A 20,720-nucleotide genomic window follows, 5' to 3' on the forward strand; every position below is an offset into this window, starting at 1 on the left:
GAACCGTCAGCAGTATTAGCATTGCTCACCCAAACTTGATAAATCTTGCAAATGTTGTACCCATTCAACATGCATAGCGTTCCAGTTAAAAACAAGCTCTAATGGGAAACATATCACTGAAAAAACATAATGTTTTTTAGGTTCTCTGATTAATCAGTTTAGATTTTGTCAGTCAGTTTTAGAGACCAAAAATCAAAACTTGTATTGCTTGAAGATTTTAGTGTATAAGTGTGCATAATATGTGAACACAGTAAAACTGAGAGGAAGCCAGCTTAGTTATTTGAAGAATTATAGCCCCCAACAAATTAGACTATTGCTTTGTATTAAGGCAGAGTCTTTAATATGTTCAGTTTCATATCTACTAAACTATGACCTTCCAATTAACATTGAATATAGTGAACAATCTACATGGTATTTTCTTTAGTTGGATTGCCTTGCACATTGAGAATATTTTATAGGATTACTATAATTTTTAATTTCAAAGGACTAAACATTGTATACCCTCAAACAAGTGTGAAATATGACAGGTAATTTTCTTGCATTTTACTTTTTATAACAATTTTTTCTCCCATAGACAATTTCTTTTTTCTTTTTTTTTTGAGATAGAGTCTTACCCTGTCGCCCAGGCTGGAGTGCAGTGGCACAATCTTGGCTCACTGCAACCTCTGCTCCTGGATTCAAGCGATTCTCCTGCCTCAGCCTTCTGAGTAGCTGGGATTATAGGTGCATGCCACCACACCTGGCTAATTTTTGAATTTTTTTTTTTTTAGTAGAGATGGGGTTTCACCATGTTGGTCAGGCTGGTCTCGAACTCCTGACCCAGTGATCTGCCCGCCTTGGCCTCCCAAAGTTCTGGGATTACAAGTGTGAGCCACCATGCCTGGACTCAATAGACAATTTCTAAAAGTAATCTACAACTAATAGTTAGTGTAAAATAATGTAAAATTGTAACTGCGCCATGTTCAACACCAGCTACAATTTTTTTTTTTTTTGAGATGGAGTCTTGCTCTGTTGCCCCAGGCTGGAGTGCAGTGGCGCAATCTTGGCTCACTGCAAGCTTCACCTCCTGGATTCACACCATTCTCTTGCCTCAGCCTCCCAATGCAGCTGGGACTACAGGTGCCCGCCACCACGCCTGGCTAATGTTTTTGTATTTTTAGTAGAGATGGGGTTTCACCTTGTTAGCCAGTATAGTCTTGATCTCTTGACTATGTAATCCGCCCGCCTTGGCCTCCCAAAATGCTGGGATTACAGGCGTGACCCACTGCGCCCGGCCAGCAGCTACCATTTTTTGATGTCACCATATCATAGAATTGGTTTATGGAAAGTTTGGGTATGTGGAAAGAGATAAGTAAAACTTGACAGAATGTATTTTTTTAAAATTAATGACATTCCTAATTATGCATCAACATATCTGCTTCTGAATTTTCAAAATATTTAAGGACCTAACAGTTTCTAATCCAATAAAACCCCCTTATTTTAAAGCTCTTTCAAAAAGTCTCTGAGTTATCATCGTTTTAATGTATTGTACTTGAAAATAAGGTACAGTAAATAAGAACACATGAAACTATCAACTTATTATTCATTAGTATCTACAAATGTAATTAAAGGACTGCCACCAACAAGCCCTACCCTATCCTCCAAGGGTCTCTTCTTCCCTTACTTATCACTTGCTTGTCATGTGGGGTTGGCACACTGATGCATATTATATTATGTTTACTAAGTAGTTTTTTGGACCTTGGCCATAAATTTCTTTCAAAGTTTGGAAGACAAACACCTGTAAGCCTCTGATGTGGAGACTACACAGCTTCAGGTATTTACTATTGTCAAGAAAACTTTACATCTAGAGGTTTCTAAAATCAAACTTTCTGTTCTGAAATACAATGTCATATAAGATAGTCACACAGGGAGAGTCTTGTCTATATAGATGCAGAATTTCCAGTGCGAAGACTTTTTGACAACATCAAATATGACTGAAATGTTTAGTATGCAGTTTAGGAAGTAAACATTTGCTACCACGGGATTTACTTTTCAGAAGTGTGAAATGAAGCAAGTACTGAGTAAATTACAAGTGAAGAAAACGGCTTTTTATTGCTTTCCAAAACAAGGTTATAATCCAAAGAGGTCATCAAATCAGTTCAAGTAAAATCTTTTCTGTTCAATAAAGGCAGAGGAAACTTTTCGACTCCAGCTTGGTGCTAAGGAATTTCATTGTCAATGAATTCCTCCCACTCAGCTCTCAGGGCACAAAATAGTGTTTTTCTTGGGAGATGGCCAACTGTGATGAATGCCAGTTCTCAGGATTCTTCCTAAACGTTCCTTTTTAGGTACACTAGTTCAGGCTTCCTTGATATTTATTATCTCAGAATCTTTCTGTAGGCCACAGGATGGGACCTAGTTCACATTTAGAGTTCCAAAAAGATACTGGAAAAAGCCTTTCTGGGGGGCCATTTGATGGAAAGTATTAAAATTCCCCTTGTCCTACCATCCCGTGCTAATGTTTTTCTGTATCCACATTCTAAAAATAATCCCTTGAGAAGTCTTCATAAACTTATCTGTGTTTTGGTGACTTTAGGTTCTTTTGAACATGTTGTGGGAATGTCCTTGTTTTATATAGTCACAAGGATTTTCTTCAAGCCCCCTTCCTGCTCTCCTGGTATGGCTTGATTTATAAAATTGGATTTAGAGGTATGTTTTCTCAAAATGAGGAAAAAAAAGATCATGGAGCCAAGATATTAAGAATTTATCATAAACAATTGAGGAATGCATAGCTTTTAAAAGCCCAGAATAACTGAACTCCTGCTGATCGATGGTAGCATAGCCATAGCTGGGTTCTGTCTTCTGTTCTCAGCTGGATTCTATGCTTATGACATAACCAGTCAGTAAAAATCTAAGACATTTTTGATATGATAGAAGATGAACCACAGTGTACTATAATAGCTATTATTTTCATCTCATTTAATCTCTGAAAGTCCTGCGTTTAAATTAATGAGATAAAATTTAAATAACCTAGCCTAATGATGAAATCTCCTAAAAGGTGGGAGTAGTATGTACTCATTTGTTGCTAATAATACTTGGGCCTGGCACATTGATGCCTACTGCATTAACTTTGTTAAGTAGTTTTTTGGACCTTGGTCATAAATATCCCTCAAAGCTTTGAAAGATAAATACAGCTATGATACAGATTACACATCCTGAGGTATCTACTTTTTTCAAGAAATCTGTAAGCTATCTTCAGCAGACATTTCTTTAGCCAATATGAGAAAGAATATGGCTTATAGAGGAAAGACTGACTATATCTGAAGGATGATGTTTAATAGATGATAACTTAACTGGAGAAAAGTCTTGTCTTGTTCAACACTTAACTTGTTCCATTTGTATAAGAACAGAGGTTGTAGGCTTCTCATTCATAGATTATATAGATAGAAAATACGTAACCGAGAAGGCAAGTGTCCAAAAAGACCCTAACAGAATGTTGATTTGAATATAAGAAGATGAAACGTAGTAGGGCTAAATGTAAATTATTGTCCTTGAGTTCAAAGAGTCAAATGTTCAAGTAGTGCTCAGAAATATCTGTTGAATTATGAATGCATTAACTAAAAATCGACAATACATGATGTGGAAACATCTCCAGCTTTTCTGGGTCCACCTCTGCAGAAGTGGATGATGAACTGTGTTAATTAACTATAAGGAGACTAAAGCCACTGCCTGTAGAACCCAGAGCCAAGAGGTCTGCAGACTTTGTTCCCTGACCTGCATTTATGTTCACTTAAACCACCGACTAGTGGCCACTCCAGAATGAATTTCACAAGAGATGGAGAGGTCAATGGAAACCAAAATCCTTAGTTGGAAATGCTGATTTTAAGTCATGAAGAGATTTATTTCTCCTTTTGATATGTGCAGGCTGAGAAAACACTACTAAAACAGTGTCCGCAAATGAAAGTGATCTCATGACACAAGCAAATCCCATGCCTTGATTTATGTCCTATTTAGTGTATGCTGCACCTTATTCTAGGAGAACTATCTATCTATCCTTATTCTAGGAGAACTAGTTCACCTTATTCTAGGAGAACTAGTATTACTATCACCAAGAAGCCCAAATCATTGACTAATAATGGCTGTCTTTAAAAAAGAGCTTTCCCCAAAATACACTTCCCAAATATTGGAAATAATTTTCTTAGAAACATGGTTTGTTTTGTTGTTTTGAACGTGCGCTGAGAATGTTCCTCCAATATATCCCTCAGAAAGCGAGTTCAGCAGACAGGTGCTTGCATATGCAGAGCTGTTTCTCGCATATGCAAAGAATAATACTCTTTCCTGTTTTCTTTTTGGAAACTCAAGCCCTTTCTATCTAGCTTTATTCTTCATTTTGGAGACTTAGGTACAGAGAAATGTTTTTCTGTTATAAGAAAAGCAACAGGCCAAGCATCATGATGACTGGTGCCTGGCTCCTGCCTTGAGCATTAGGAACTCACTGGGCAGGAGGGATGGTGGAGAGTCCATATGGGTCTATACTTAGTGCTAGCTCCTTGTTGCCACTGAGGAAGGCAGGCCCAGTGTTGCTAGATCTTCTTATTTAGAGACACCAGGAATTCTGTTTTGTGTGTGTGTGTATGTGTGAAAGTCTGTTTTGTTTTGTTTTGTTTTGTTGTTTTTTTTTGAGATGGAGTCTTGCTCTGTCACCCAGGCTGGAGTGCAGTGGCGCAATCTTGGCTCCCTGCAACCTCCGCCTCTCAGGTTCAAGTGATTCTCCTGCCTCAGCCTCCCAAGTAGCTGGGATTACAGGTGCCCACCACTGCACCTGGCTCATTTTTGTATTTTCGGTAGAGATCATATTTCACCACGTTGGCCAGGAAGGTCTCGAACTCTTGACCTCGTGCTCCACCCGCCTCATGCTCTCAAAGTGCTGGGATTACAGGTGTAAGCCACCTGGCCTGGCCGTATGTGTGGAAGTTTAAAATTTTTAAATGCAAGGTCAGTTAATATTGTGCAAGCTTAACACATCTGTGAATTGGTTATAGTTCACAAGCCACCAGTGCATACATTTCTTCATTATTTTTATGTCTGCATCTTTAAGAATAGAAGAAAAATTGGAAAAATAAATATTCAGCACCCAACAAAGAGATATATTGTCTTCCACAAACAATTCTACAGCAATCCTCACTTAAATCACCTGTTAAGAATGACTAGGAATTTTCTACTGGCAAAGACCGGACCAGACTGGGTAGGGCTTGAGGGTTGATAAGCTTTCATATGCATGTCTGTACACTGTCACCATCTCTGACAGACTGATATCTTTATTCAAGAATTTACTTTGCTAGGTTTAGTCGGGTAAGCACTAATCCTTTCACGAAGTGCACACTTCTCTGAAATAGAACAGATATGAGTAATAATTATCGGTATATTCATATTGCTATTTATATCCAGACATAGATTCTGCAAGTTATAAGTTCACTTATCCACATTCTACATGTCCTCAGGCAAGGGTGTGCTCAGAGTAACTGGCAACATCAAATCATTCCAGAAGACAGAGAACCTGATTACACAGGAGTGTTGGAGAGAATGCCTTAGAGGTAAGTTAAGCAGTGCTCTGAGGCCAGACATTGGTTGGGTTTTGTTTTGGGTTGGAGGCCATATGGTAGCTCTAGTCAGCAAAATTGTATCTCCACATCTCTAGATATAAGATCTTGATATTTAAGTGGAAAGACACAATCATTTCTCCTCAAGGCCCACCTTTCGTGTGTAAGGACTTTTTTCCCTCAGTTTTCTCTCACAGCCCATTTCTGGCCTTGTTGAGTGTTACCTATGATGGGAGCCGAGGCTGCCTGATTTGTGTACTCTGCATGGTGCCTAGCCATGCCTCAAGGCTGGTGGAATTAGGAAGTGTGAGGTTTGAGCTGCATGCCCAGTGGCCAGACTACTTCCAGGATCTACTAACCAATTAAAACAGAGACTGTAACCAAGTATCCAGATGACTTAAACAAATCTCCCTGCCTTGCCTGACTTCCTAGGATTGCTAACCTCTTTTGTTAGGTGGCATATACTTTGCCTTCCAGATCAACCACAGACTCCAGAATTGTTACACTTGTAGGCCTGGAAGCATCTTCCTTAGGACATCCGGTCACTGCTTGAGTTCTCTGGTCACCAGTGTGCCCAGGAGCCATTTGGAAATATTCTGAAACACTGAGCTAACACTGACAATGGGGCCAAAGCTTGGTTGGTTTTTGCAAAACGTTGGAAACACCAGACTCAGAATTTGCCCTTCCATTATTGCTTTCCTAGCAAATCCCACTCTCATCCCTCTTGGGTGTTTTATGCATCTTCCCTCCTCATTCATGCAGATTCCTAAAGCTTTATTAGACATTTAGACATATGCTGGAAATTATTCTCGAGTGTTTTCCCATGTGTATGTTTTGCCTCCAAAATTAAGCTAGAGAAAGTGTGGACAAATGGAAAGAATATGGCCTTTAGACTTTGCCTGTCAGCTTCAGTTTTCTTAGCTGCAACATGTTAAAACCCTGATTTCAAAGGATTGTTGTAAAGGATCAAATGAGATTACATGTGTACAGTACTTGAAAACATTAGTTTCTTCTTTCTACTTTTGTACTCTCAAGCCTTTATAGTAATGCTAACAGAGTTGTCACATCTAAACAAATGAATAAATAGATGAACTCTATTTTTTGAGTCCTTGGGTTTAGTAAAAACACAAGAAAAGAGAGGGAGAGGAAAAAGTACTACAAAATAGAAGCAATGAAAGAGGTGCATGAATAGGAAATGGGTAAAAAACAATAAGCAAAAATAAGATAGATATTTGTTTGAAGAAGGTGAAGAAGAACCAGGTAAAAAGGAGGGAGAAACTAAAACCAAGTAAAACAACTTAATAGAAAGAAACCACAAGCATAACAGAAATACATATTTTAAAGTTGGAATGTTTGGGAAATAGGATACGTTAACTGGAATTTCTGGTTATCCTTAGGGTTAACCAAGAAGCTATAAACAAACAAACAAATACATAATAGATTTGGTTTCAACCCTTGTTCGTAGAAATCTGCAAAGTATTAATGCACTTTCCTGTCTGAGGTTCTGTTATAGAGAATATAATAGAATTTGATGATTGAGGACAAGTTTTCAGAAAACAAATTGTGTTTTACATACTACTATACAAACCAGACTATAAGCCAGATTAGATTTATGCTCAATGTAAATCCTAACCTGGTAACTGTTCTCTGGCGTGAAATTGGCTTAACAGCAGATTATAGTGAAGGGAGGGCTGGGCTGGAATGACAAGCCATGAGTACTACTGGGTGGCCATAAAATCTGAAACTTAGATAATACTTAATTTTTTAAAAATGTATTACTTCTGGGATATGCTAATGGCACAGGTTATTTAGTGAAAATCTAAGTCACAAATCATCTGAGACATGATGTCACAGATGCATATATAGGGATTGAGGGAAATGCCGGAGTTTATTGTGATTTTTGAACAGCATATTTCAATTCTGCTTTGCTTATGGGAGACATTATATAAGTCATTAAACACTTATTTTAAAAATGTATGCAAACTAGTTATTGCCTATGTTGACAGACGTTGTGTCTAAGCTACATTTCTGCCTGTCACTTCTCAGCCATGGAGCCTTGGATAAGTCAAGCTGTGGTGTCTTCAGCTATAGAATGGGCAAATGCTGCCACCCTGCTTCCCATCCAGAGAGATCAACTGACTTAAGGGGTGTGAAAGTGCTCCGTAAACCATAAAGTGAGATATAAACGTGCATCTTCAAGAAGGGCAGCAACGTGGAAACGCAACCTCTACTTCAATGCCCTCTTTAGATATTTCTCAGCTTTATAGTTTGCTTTTCAATCCCTGATCTCTTCACTAAAACTTATCAAGGGGCTTGCCTAGGGACTCAGTCAATGCTGCCATGGACAGTGTTACTCTCAGGACTGCAAACTTGCTCAATAACAAATACCAAATTGGAATGGAACCACTGGTGTTTGGTTGAAAATGTTCACTCCAAACCTCTGATCAGAAACCAGACTTTACTGGATTCTTTTTACGTAATGAAGTACTGTTTCTAACACAGGAAGATGTTTTCAGATCATCCAGAGGGTGTGCCATGTAAAACACTTTTCCAGTAGTAACGACATAATTCTGAGGTAACATCTTCTCTCCCTAGATGGGGCAGCAGCCTCCTAAGTTCCCTTAACCACTCTTGCCACTTTGAGCTATTTCCATAGTAGACAGAGTGGGATCTAATGACCTAATCATCCCCACTGTTAACCCTTTTCAGTTGCTTATTATTGCTGTTAAACACCAAAGCCCTGCATGGGCTGGCTTCTGCCAAGTTCTCCAGACTCTTCTCAACCGTTTCTCCACGGGGCTTTCAGTGCCGTCAGTCACATGGGCTCTCCTTGGTTCTTGGAAAGGCCTGGTTTCCCTGCCTCCGGGCCTTTACACAGACTACAGGCCCACTTCTCTCCATCTCATATTTTAGATCTCTGCCAAGATGTTACTTTCATGGAGAACCCTTCCCAGAACTGCCCTCCCCATCGGATCAGGCAGCCTTGCTCTGTGATCTCTCAGCTTCCTCTTCTTTCCTGTCCTTGATGGTCCTTGTTGCAGTTAATAGCTGTATGACTGTTTCATTGATGTCTGTCTCGCTGACAAGATCAGAAGCTGCACAAGGGCAGAGGCCTTGTCAGTTGCTCATGATTGCCATACAGGAGGCACTCAATACGTGACTGCAGAAAGAATGATTTTCATCCATTCCTACTCTGTCCTTTAATTTCCTTTATCATATGGCACACTGGTCTGAGGTGCGTAGCAATTCTAAATGAGAAAATCTGTTTTACAGTGACTGCTGAAAGGTCTAGAGAAACTTCCTTCATTAAAGAAACTAAGTGGTTCAGTGAAGAATTAATGAAATTTGGCTTTATAATCTGAATTAAGAATAAATTTATTAGGAAATTATTAGTATAGTTAGACAGTATCCAGCAAAGAAAGGTTATTTTATACCTCTACTTTTCCAAAACAAAGAAAATCCCCCAAATCCCATGAACACACAGTCATGCTGGAATGTCATTCTGTCTTACTCTGTTGGTTTCATGTAAATGTTTGGGGTGATTCATTCTGCCTCTTCTTTTCTCAAGTTCCAGGCTTCTTGGGTAGACCAAAACCAACACACAATGTCAGAGCACACAAGAGACCCATTCTAAGAGGCTTTTATTACCTTTTCTTCGGAGTCCCCTGGCTGACAGGTAATTACTCCATCTCTTGATCCTCCTGCAAATGTTGCCTTGCAATTTGCAAGCCACTGTTGTCAGAAAGAGAGGGGCAGACATAGGTAAATTCAGCAATGTTCTGAGAACATGTTTAGTATCAATTCTGTTAGGAAAAATTCATTAAAGTTCTAATGACAGTAAAATGAAATTGTGCTGTAATGACTCTTTGAAAAGGGTCGTATTTGGGGGTTAAAGATGAACTGTTGGAAATTAAAAGTATCTGTTTATATGGGTTCAGTGATGGTCATCTAAAAATACAATTTCAGTATTATACTGTGTTGCCCTAGGGAATGGTTTCACCACACTGTTCCTAATTTATGTATAAATGAATATATTATGGCTAGAAATCTTCCATATGATTAGGGTTACAAGACAGGACCAATACTTCTCACAGGCTGGGTGATTCTGGTCAACATGACCTGACTTGGACACACCTACTTCTTTTATGCTGCGGTGGCTGCATCTGCTATGGGGCAGATCTCCTTTACTATAAGGAAGGCTATTATGGTAATAGCTCAGCTACTGAGAGATCCTGCCAGTCTTAAGCATCTGGGATAGTAACTAACACAGGTGTGAAAGGGAACCTTTGAGCAGAAAACAATGAGCATTGAGGAACTGAAGTTCACACTTGACACTAAAGGCTAGATTAGTTCACCAACCAGAACAAAAAGATTACTTTTACTGGGTGATGACTGAGAACCTGAAAACAGTGGCAGGTAAAAGGCCACAGAAATAGAAGACAAAGATAATTGTTATGGTGGAAAGTTAGAACTCTTGCCCTTGGGCAGGTCAAAATAACATCAATAACAGCAATAGCAATAAACTCCAAACCAGTAATTTTTCAATGAACATCTTCTTTCTACGTGGCATTGTGCTGGTCATTTTACAGATATTATTTCTCTTTTCAAGGCAGTATCATGATGTGGTTAAGAGCGTGGGCCTTTGAATCTCACAGCTCTGGGTTCTGGGTTCCAATCCCACCCAGTTCCTAGCTAGCTAACGAGGGTAACAATAGCAACTCTCAGGGTAGTTGTGAGCATTAAATGATATAATTTAAGAGATTTAACTCTTAGCAGGTTGTTGGATACACAGAAAGGACTCAGGAAATGATAGCTGCCATGACTATTATAATTGTTTTATCTTTACAACAATCCTGCAAATTAGTTATTATGACCAAGGGCTTACAGATGATGCATCTGAAATGAGAGATGGCAAGTCACTTATCCAAGGTGACTAACTCTTAAATAACTGAGCTGTGATTTAGACTCAAGTCAATCTGACTTCAAAACCCATGCTTTTTCTATAGTGCCTGGCATATTCTAGGAAGTGCTCAATACACACTACATACAATTATTATTGAACCACTGAGTTTTCTGGGCCTCCAACTGTGCATCTCTCAGAAAACAGGTGGCTGGCATGGATAGTTTCTAGATCACTTCTGTCTCTACCATTTTACAATCTAGATCTACGAAGAAAGAAAAAAGTAAAGAGCAAGAGCCGAGGCCAAGAGAAACCCTGGGGACTGGCCGATGCAGCCTCCAAAAGTGGCTATGAGAATAGAGAGGAGATCCACCACAACTAGTTTTGGGTAAGGCTAACACTGGAAGGAAGTAATCACCAATTTCAAATCTCTGGGAAAAGTTATAACATTGGTAAGTAACATATCAAGCAGATACCCATTTTTTTTCCCCCAATTTCTTGGTAGGGCTAAAAGTGAATGCTGAAGAATTTCTCTTTTGTAGATACCATTTTTAATACAATTAATACTGTATACAGTCCTACCACCATTAAATTGGAATTGTAATCCTTAACAAGGGAAAAGATGAAGTCTGCCTTCTGCTTCCTAAAGAGCATGTCTTAGGTTAATCATAACACCTCCCAAGAACTCAGAGTGGTTGGGTTCATTTGGTTTTAACTGACTGCACGTGCATAGAAACACAAACGCTTACTGAGAGTGTGGCCTCTTTCCTGTTGTTGTAGGTATCCAAATATTCTTGCAGTTCTAACACACTGAACTTGAGCTTGTCCAGAAGTCCACATGAAAGGAGCTAAAGACAGGAAAATAACTGGTATTAAAAAAACCAGAGAGATACCAACATGAAGGCATGGCTACACAGAAAACAGAAGTATATTTAGAAGTGATGTTAAAGGGGTACAAGTGCCATCCATTTTAATAAGCTGTGAAATTTGGAATTTTGCTCAACTATCAGCTGCAATTGCAATTGAATCCCAGCTTGATAATGCATGCCTCCTAAGAAAATATCCACTCTTTCCCATGTTAGCATAGGCAGGTAAGACATACCAAGTATTCCAGAGAGGCCCACACGAAGATATGGTTTCCATTTTATACATGACTTCCACTGTCATCACCCAATAATACTCCAAGCAGTGTGAAGACAAACCTCCAAAAAGACTTTCAAACTGATTTTGTATTTAATCTATACCTTAAGTCATTTACGACAGAATGACTTTTCATATTGTATTCTTTGCTACAAGACAGCTACTGATCAAACAGGTTCTTGGAAGGACTTGACTCTTAAGAGACTTTTAAAATCTAAGCACATCCTCACTGGTTCTAAACCTCAGTACTTACTGAGCATGTGATGATTCTGTCATATCATGGTGGATAGAAAAAAAAGGTATCACACGACTCCCACCCACCAGGAACTCATCAGTCTTGCATGGTCAGAGTTCCATGCATAAAGCCATGAGTTGCCATCAGCCAGAGACTGTTTTGATTATCCTTTAAACTTATCATTCGCAGTTTGAGCTGGGCAAATCTACAGGGCAATAACTCTCTGTTAGAGACTTGGGGGTGGGGAAACTGACTGACATGTTGCCTCTGAAGACCCATCTGACTAGGCAACCTGGCATCATGGGCACTGCCTAGGTCAGCTCCAGGAGGTTATCTGACCGTATCTGCACAGCTGTCAAAGTCAGAGTCATCAGAGAGCGGTTGCCAAGGATGCAGAGGGAGCAGAGGTGGATTTTTCTCCTTTTTCTGTGAAATCGCTCTGCCTTGGCCGGGACTGGCCATGTGCAGTAAATATACTGCAGACCTTTGGGAGTCATATCACAATACAGCACTGCTCACAACACTGAAGGTGTCTTTAAACAAACCACAGCACAAACATGCTACCCTGAAGTTCTGCACTGTAGGTTGCATAGGCCCTTCACTGTCAGAGCAGGACTGGGATACTCACAGTCTCGGCATCCACAAAAAGTGTAGGGCACTCAGAGCAGGAGGTGAGCATCTGGGAAGAGCTGACAAATTTGGATCCGATTCCCCGGAGGTTATCTCCAAGGTAACTGGCTGCATCACAGGTTAGGAAGCAGAACCTTTTCTGAATATTCTGCAAGGCAACATAGTGACCATTTGTAAAGGTCAACTTCAACTTATATATGATAAAAAACATTTGCGGGGGGCAGCTTCTGTTTTTACATTCCAGTTACATTAACTGATTTTTTTTTTTTTTGAGATGGAGTCTTGCTCTGTCACCCAGGCTGGAGTGCAGTGGCGCTATCTCGGCTCACTGCAAGCTCTGTCTCCTGGGTTCATGCCATTCTTCTGCCTCACCCTCCTGAGTAGCTGGTACTACAGGCGCCTGCCACCACGCCCGGCTAATTTTTTGTATTTTTAGTAGAGATGGGGTTTCACCGTGTTAGCCAGGATGGTCTCAATCTCCTGACCTCGTGATCTGCCTGCCTCGGCGTCCCAAAGTGCTGGGATTACAGGCGTGAGCCACTGTGCCTGGCCCTGATTTTTTTACTTGACATAAAAATTGTATATGTTTACTGTGTACAACATGTTTTAAAATATGTACATGCTGTGAAATGGCTAAATTGGGCTAATTAACATGCATTTTTGGTGGTGAGAATACTTAAAATCTACTCTCAGCAATTTTCAAGAATATAATGCATGATTATTAATGGGAAAAACCCTACTTTTATTTATTATTTTTTATTTTTATTATTATTTTTAAATTTATTTTTTATTATACTTTTAAGTTTTACAAATGTGCACAACGTGCACGTTTGTTACATATGTATACATGTGCCATGTTGGTGTGCTGCACCCATTAACTCATCATTTACACTAGGTATATCTCCTAATGCTATCCCTCCCCATCCCCCCACCCCACAACAGGCCTCAGTGTGTGATGTTCCCCTTTGTGTCCAAGTGTTCTCATTGTTCAATTCCCACCTATGAGTGAGAACATGCGGTGTTTGAAAACCCCTACTTTGAAATCTTTATAAACATATCGCATGAGAGTGGGTCCGTAGGGTAATGGGGGAGGGGAACAGAATGAATGTTTAGGTTAAATCAACTAAGTAATCATTCAGTGTTAACGTTTCTTCCTGAAATGCCATTTCCCAATGCGTGGATACTTGTGCAGGTTGAGTATCCCTTATCTGAAATGCTTGGGACCAGAAGGGTTTCGGGTTTTGGATTTTTTCAGACATGAAATATCTGCAGATACATAACCACTTGAGTTGTTCCGATGAGCATTTCCTTCGAGTGTCACATTGGCACTCAAAAAGTTTCAGATTTTAGAACATTTTGGATTTTTGGATTTGGGATGCTCAGCCTGTATCATCTTTTTGATCAACACTGCTTTTCTTTTTGCTTGTGGTTAGTGCCAATCAGAGTCTGAGTCTTCCTTGCATGTTTGTCAGACTGGTGAAAGGAGATTACTTCAGTGTGGACAAGATGAAAAAGGTCAAGAGGCGTAACTCTCTTCTGCTTCCCGAGATCAGAGTTCCTTGAGACAGAGCATGGAAACTGTGCATTTGAGCCTCTGAAGAGTAAAATAGTAAATGCTGAATGGGACCTCTTTTCCTCTGCGGGCACATCTGGTCAGGTGTCTCAACTGAGCCTAATTCTGTCCTAGAGCTTAATATACATCACTCATTAATCCTTATCACCAGATGAACAAACTGAGGTTAAGAGTGGTTAAGTGAGTCGCTTAAGGTCATGCAACGAGTAAGTGAATGAGTAAGGATGGGTCTGACTCCAAAGCTGACAATCCTTCCATAATCTAGATTGCTTCCTAAGGTTACTGCTCCTCCTACACTACCTGAGGGGAAAAACAAAAAACATAATTAAGAAGAATCTGATTCACTGTGCCTGTGTCAGTGTCAAAATAAGAACACTTTTTTGGGAGGCTGAGGCAGGAGGATCACAAGGTCAGGAGTTCAAAACCTGCCTGGCCAACACGGTGAAACCCCATCCCTACTAAAAAAAAAAAAATACAAAAAAATTAGCTGGGCATGGTGGTGTGCGCCTGTAATCTCAGCTGCTTGGTAGGCTGAGGCAGAAGAATTGCTTAAACCTGGGAGGTGGAGGTTGCAGTGAGCCGAGATCGCACCACTGCACTCCAGGCTGAGTAACAGAGAAAGACTCCATCTCAAAAAAAAAAAAAAAAATCCAACAAAAACAAACAAACAAAAAACACTTTTACCCCCCTGACCTTCTAGCAAACAGTGTTTTTTGTTTTGTTTTTGAGACAGGGTCTTGCTCTGTCACTCAGGCTGGAGCGCAGTGGCACAAACATGGCTCACTGCAGCCTTAAACTCCTGGGCTCAAGCAATCAGCTCATCTTAGCCTCTCAGGTAGCTGGCACCATAGGTGTGTGCTACCATACCCAGCTGATTTTTAAAATGTTTTTTTTTTTTTTTTTGTAGAGAAGGGGTCTTGCTATGTTGCCCAGGCTGGTCTCCAACTCCTGGGCTCAAGCAATCCTCCTGCCTCAGCCTCTCAAAGTGCTAGGATTACAGGCATGAGCCGCCGTACCCAGCCTATACAATGTCATTAACAAAAGAACAAACTATTTAACAACAACAACAAAAGAATTCCAGTCCTTACACATTGGCTTTCCCCAATGATATTACTGCTTTTTGGGTTGTCAAACCTAATCCATGAAAAACACGATCTGTCCTGTTAAGGGGAAATTAGCATGTCCCCTAAACAATAGTAGGCTTTTGGTTCTTTGTAAGTTATATTTGAAAAATGCCAACCATATTGCATATTATGTATTTTTAAATTTATTTAATGTATCTGAGAATCTTGGTAGAATGTGTAACATACTCCCATCTCTGTGGTGTTAAGTTGGTTTTATATCAATTAAATAAAAGACCCAAAACTAACAATGTTAGAGCTGAAAGAAACCGAAATTCCATGGCTACCATTGCATAGCTAGTTGAGTGGCAGAGCTGGGATTAGGATTCAGGTCCCCAAATAGTGTGGAGTTCTTTCCTTGTTACCTAAGGATAAGGTAAGATCCTGGCTTACTTTTTCTTATACAGAGAAGACTAGGTCTGTCAGGGAACTTCAGAGCCACATATAAAGTCAGTGATATTTAGGGGATATAAATTCAGTTTTGTTTTCTTGTGAATTCCATCACACGTTATATAATTTGGTGACATTATGTGACACATGATGATGATATTCTCATGAGCAACAAGAAGAAAATATGATGACGGAGACACTTGGAAAAATGTCCACACTGGACCGACAGAAACCACTTCCTTGTTTTTAAAACCAAATTATTTTCACAATTACCTCCTCCCTACCTCTTCCAAAATCCAACCAAGCACGGAAACATTATCTTCACACTTACAGGGAAATGTTGGGAAACAGTAAACAGACATTGTAAGGAAGTGACAAATGATTCATAACAGGCAGAAAGCAGGCCTAACGTATTTCATTTCCAGCATATTTTAGTAATGCCTATTTTGCCTCAAGTATTATTTTCATATAGAATCTGATCAGGGTTGAGAAAATTCTTAAGTATAAATGTAATATTAAAAAGCAAAATAGGAGGTATGCATTTTTTAAAATTATTGTATTATTATTACTGCAGATAAGCTCCATAGGGTGATTGATTTAATACACTGATGAAAAAGAAATTCAAATCCAAATGAGTCCCCCCAGGGCCCATGCCTGTCCTCACCTTCCAGCTCATTTGCATTTTAATTTTTAGTACTTTCTTCGCCCTCTCTCCACAACTGCGTTGCTCTCTGGACAGTGGATGCTGTGAAACCTGAACCCACTGCCTTGCTGCTGGAGTGGCGAAAGATCCTTGAGAGTTAACTGTTACGAGACAACAAATGGCACATCAGCCCCTCTCAGGGGAAGGGGTCATCTTCTGCAAGGACACTGGATGGGACATCTGAGGCCTTTCACTCCTATAGCCAGTTTTATCACTTGGGAGTTAGCTTTGTTCTCTTTAGTCTCTCTCCTGCAATCTGAGTATTCTCTCAGAAGTGGCTAGAGAGTCCCCAGTGGAGGTGGCTCACGGCGTGCCAGGGCTGCAGAACTCTCTGTGGTGGGCAGTCAGTTACTTCTGGGCTCTCACCAGAAGATCCAGACTCTGTGGTGGGGCCAGGGCCACAAAGGACATGCTAATGACCATGAGGAAGAGCAGCCAAATGGGAGCAGCCAGCCTGTGCTGACGGCCTGCTACATGCACGGCTTGAGCTGTTTCTCCATGTGAGCTCTCATAAGTAGTCTTTGAAAGATAAAACTCATAGACACTGTTTTCACTTCTATTGTACCATGGAGGACACTGAGGCTTGGAGAACGTAAGGACTGTCTGCAGGCCTAGAAGGCTAGTAAGTGGCCAGAACTGGAATTTGAACCTCGGCAGGTTTAATTTCAAAGGCTAGTCTGACTTCACTGTACTCTTTTTCCACCAAGAAATCACCATCCCATACAACTCTTTTCTCTTTATGCCTCATCAGCATCTCAACTGGCGGGCTGCCAGGTACCAGGCAGGTAGAGGGTGTAGACAGGGCCTCCCTTCTGTCTTCCTTATGCTACCTGCATACCTGGGTAGGTGGGAGAGGAAGTCAGGCTGAATGGTGGCTGCAGCTGTGGGCCATGGCTGACCTGTCAGTCTTGGTAATGAACCTGCTGGTCTACTGACATGAAGTTAGAAGCTGTGTGTTGAAGGTTTCCATTTATTCTTCCTACATTTACTAAGCACCTAGTGTATGTTAGAAACTGTCAGAAATCAAGGCGAGCAAGGCACTGTTTACCTGCCCTCTTCATGGCAGACAGACACCTAAACAAGTTATTACCATATAGAGTCATAAGTGTAACGGATGCAAGCGCAAAATCCCGAGATGCCAGGGGCAGGGAGAGAGTAATGGAAGGCTTTACTCACTGAAGTGACACCCAGTCGAGAGCTTTGAATGTAACTGGGAGTGCAGCCCAGGGACAAGGGGAGGTGACCGTTCCAGGCAGAGAGAAAGTATTATGCAGGACTGTCAAACTGAGCACGAATAATCCAATAACTCTAATAAAAATGACCCACAACAGCCACACTTAAATATATATTATTAATCGTTCTTTAAAAACAGCTTTTAGAGGCTGGGCATGGTGGCTCACGCCTGTAATCCCAGCACTTTGGGAAGCCAAGGCAGGTGGATCACCTGAAATCAGGAGTTCAAGACCAGCCTGGCCAACATGGTGAAACCTCTTCTTTACTAAAAATACAAAATTAGCCGGGCGTGGTGGTGCATGCCTATAAACCCAGCTGCTCAGGAGGCTGAGGCAGGACAATCGCTTGAATCTGGGAGGTGGAGGTTGCAGTGAGCTGAGATTGTGCCATTGCACTCCAGCCTGGGCAACAAGAGTGAAACTCCATCTCAAAAAAAAAAAAAAAAAGAAAAGCTTTTAGAAAAATATAATAAGTTGCTTTGCCTCTCAATCCTTAACATTAAATTTACCTCAAATAGTAGCTTTCTAGTAGTTTGCTTTAAATTTTCAATCTGGCTTAATGTTCAAAGTATTTCTAGAATTCTTATCTTTTAGCAGCCAATTGTTTTCTGTCTTAAATCTAACCTCTCCTCCAGCCCAGGTTAATCTCAGACATGACATTAATGTGCCCATTCAAGTTTCTACTAGGTTTCCACTTAGAGTAAATTGAAGAAGTTGAAAGAGCACTACAAGTAAGACTCCAAGTTAACTAGTCCAAGTAGCTATCTGCACTACTGGTATATAATTCTCCAAAAATGGATTATAAGAAGGGCCTCCAGGCTCAAAAACAGAGTTCACTTTTATGTTAGCTAAAAATATGTCATCCTGAATTTGAAATTATTTAAAATAGATTATTTCAGTTTTGCCTAACCTTCTGCTCACTAGAATAACAGATTAATAAGTAATCTTTTTTGTTTGTTTGTTTGTTTTTTTAATGGAGACAGAGTCTCACTTTGTTGCCCAGGCTGGAATGCAGTGGTGTGATCTCAGCTCACTGCAACCTCTGCCTCCCAGGTTCAAGTGATTCTCCTGCCTCAGCCTCCCGAATAGCTGGGATTATAGGCATGTGCCACCATGCCCGGCTAATTTTGTATTTTTAGTTGAGACAGGGTTTCACCATGTTGACCAGGCTGGTCTCGAATTCCTGACCTCAGGTGGTCCTCCCACCTCGGCCTCCCAAAGTGTTGGAATTACAGGCATCAGCCACTGTGCCTGGCTGATTGGCCTGATTCTTAAGGGTTACTAAGTAGGAGTCACTTTCCCATACCATAAAAAGAAATTACAATGTACAGCAACCTGCTGCAATGCCATTGACCTCAGAGCAGAACCGAGGTCAAGGGACACTGGCTACTGAAATGTTGAAATTATATTTTAAGGCAGATTTAGCTGTGGGGTCTCCTACTCCCCAAGACTTCTTAACAACCCATTTAAGAGGGACATAATTTCAGTTTTGCACTTTAGATATATCATTCCTTATTTTCCTGCCTTTCCCTTCGGCCATGGCTCCTCCTGTAGGTGATTTAAGCGCCTCTTCTCTCAGTCCAACTAAATTATTATCCCTCTCCCATGATATAGTCATGATGTACAGAACTCAACAGTTACATAAGTTTAACTAGATTCTAACTGTTCTGTCTGGTCATTCATCCAAAATTCAAGTCTATTCAAATCTGGAACTAGATAGTTCCTTTCCATTTTTTCCCCTTATATTATCCATGGGAGTTCTGTCTAATGAGTTATGAAAAAATATGCTTAAGAAAACGCTGAAAGAAAAGCGTTTTTTATTATAGAAAAACAGGAAATTGGCCAGGCACGGTGGCTCATGCCTGTAATCCCAGCTACTCGGGAGGCTGAGGCAGGAGAATCGCTTGAACCTGGGAGGTGGAGTGAGCTGAGATCATGCTACTGCACTCCAGCATGGGTGACAGAACAAGACCCTGTCTCCCCACCCCCCCCAAAAATAAAAAGAAAATAAGGAAATAAAAAACACTCCAAATTTCATTACCCTGAGAAGACACAATGACATTCTGGTGTATAATTTTCATTATTTTCTAGGCATTTAAAAAAAAGAAATACTAATCTCTCTCTCTCTATATATAAAATCTCTATATATAGATTAGTATATGTGTATATACACACACACACACACACATATATATATATTTATTTATTTATTTTTTGAGGCGGAGTCTCGCTCTGTCGCCCAGGCTGGAGTGCAGTGGCCGGATCTCAGCTCACTGCAAGCTCCGCCTCCCGGGTTTACACCATTCTCCTGCCTCAGCCTCCCAAGTAGCTGGGACTACAGGCGCCCGCCACCTCACCCGGCTAGTTTTTGTATTTTTAGTAGAGACGGGGTTTCACCGTGTTAGCCAGGATGGTCTCGATCTCCTGACCTCGTGATCCGCCCGTCTCGGCCTCCCAAAGTGCTGGGATTACAGGCTTGAGCCACCGCGCCCGGCCACACATATATATTTAAACTAACTTTCTCTTTAACTAGAATATTGGTAACCATGTTTCTACATCAACAAATCTTCCCCTAGAACCTCATCTTCGTAGCTTCCAGGCCTCATTATTCCCAGCACTGCCATTTTCACAGTCAGTATCTGCTTCAAGCTCAGACATAGTTCTAGTTAACTGCAATGGCCTTCAAAGAGCTCTGGTGTTTCTTCACAGCAAGGCATGTTTCTTTTGCTGCCTCCTGCTCCTGCCAATTATCTGATGAAATTTGGAGGATACAGGTTTACAGAAAGACGCATAGAGGAGTTAATGGGAAGCAGTCATTGTAATTATGTTATGAGGTAACAAGCGAGATTTCAGGTGTCCACACGAGACTGCCACAGAGAGCGGTGTGTGCAAGATGCTAGGGTGTCTGGCTGAGGGATTGGAAGTGGGGTTGAAATCCCACCTGCACTCTGCTTGCCAAGTGTGGTACTGCACCCTTCTGGAGGCAGGGACATTGATTACCGTTTGCACAGACACTATGGACAGTGGGGCTGTGGTACACGCGGGAGACGCAGTTGTTAGACTGGCCTGATTCTTAAGGGCTACCAAGTAGGCGGCATTTTCCCATTTCATAAAACGAAATCTGCAGTGCACAGCAACCTGCTACAACAGCAAGAATGACTTTTCATCTGTTCAAAAGCAACTCAAGGGAGTAAGCAAGTGTTCATAGCTATGGCTG

The 20,720-nt window shown here is 40.8% G+C and overlaps 1 protein-coding gene across 6 annotated transcripts in view; it reads right to left on the reverse strand.

Annotated features, from left to right (window-relative positions):
* Positions 1-20,720, reverse strand: part of FRY (FRY microtubule binding protein) — a 270,718-nt gene that overhangs the window by 11,634 nt on the left and 238,364 nt on the right. For 5 of the 6 annotated variants that reach the window (XR_004443018.1, XR_004443019.1, XM_033235758.1 and 2 more), the window contains exons 56-58: positions 12,483-12,632; positions 11,229-11,327; positions 9,228-9,311 (exon numbers count right to left, since the gene is read on the reverse strand). Coding sequence is in view for 3 of the 6 variants with exons in the window: in XM_033235758.1 (XP_033091649.1) it covers positions 9,228-9,311; positions 11,229-11,327; positions 12,483-12,632 (333 nt within the window). In the remaining 3 variants the exon portion in view is untranslated. Of the gene's footprint in view, positions 1-9,203; positions 9,312-11,228; positions 11,328-12,482; positions 12,633-20,720 lie in introns of those variants that run through there. The other variant, XR_004443020.1, reaches the window with a different exon arrangement.

The sequence above is a fragment of the Trachypithecus francoisi genome, unplaced genomic scaffold (genome assembly GCF_009764315.1).
Source record: "Trachypithecus francoisi isolate TF-2019V2 unplaced genomic scaffold, Tfra_2.0 Contig01461, whole genome shotgun sequence".
In the NCBI taxonomy this organism is placed as follows: Eukaryota; Metazoa; Chordata; class Mammalia; order Primates; family Cercopithecidae; genus Trachypithecus; species Trachypithecus francoisi.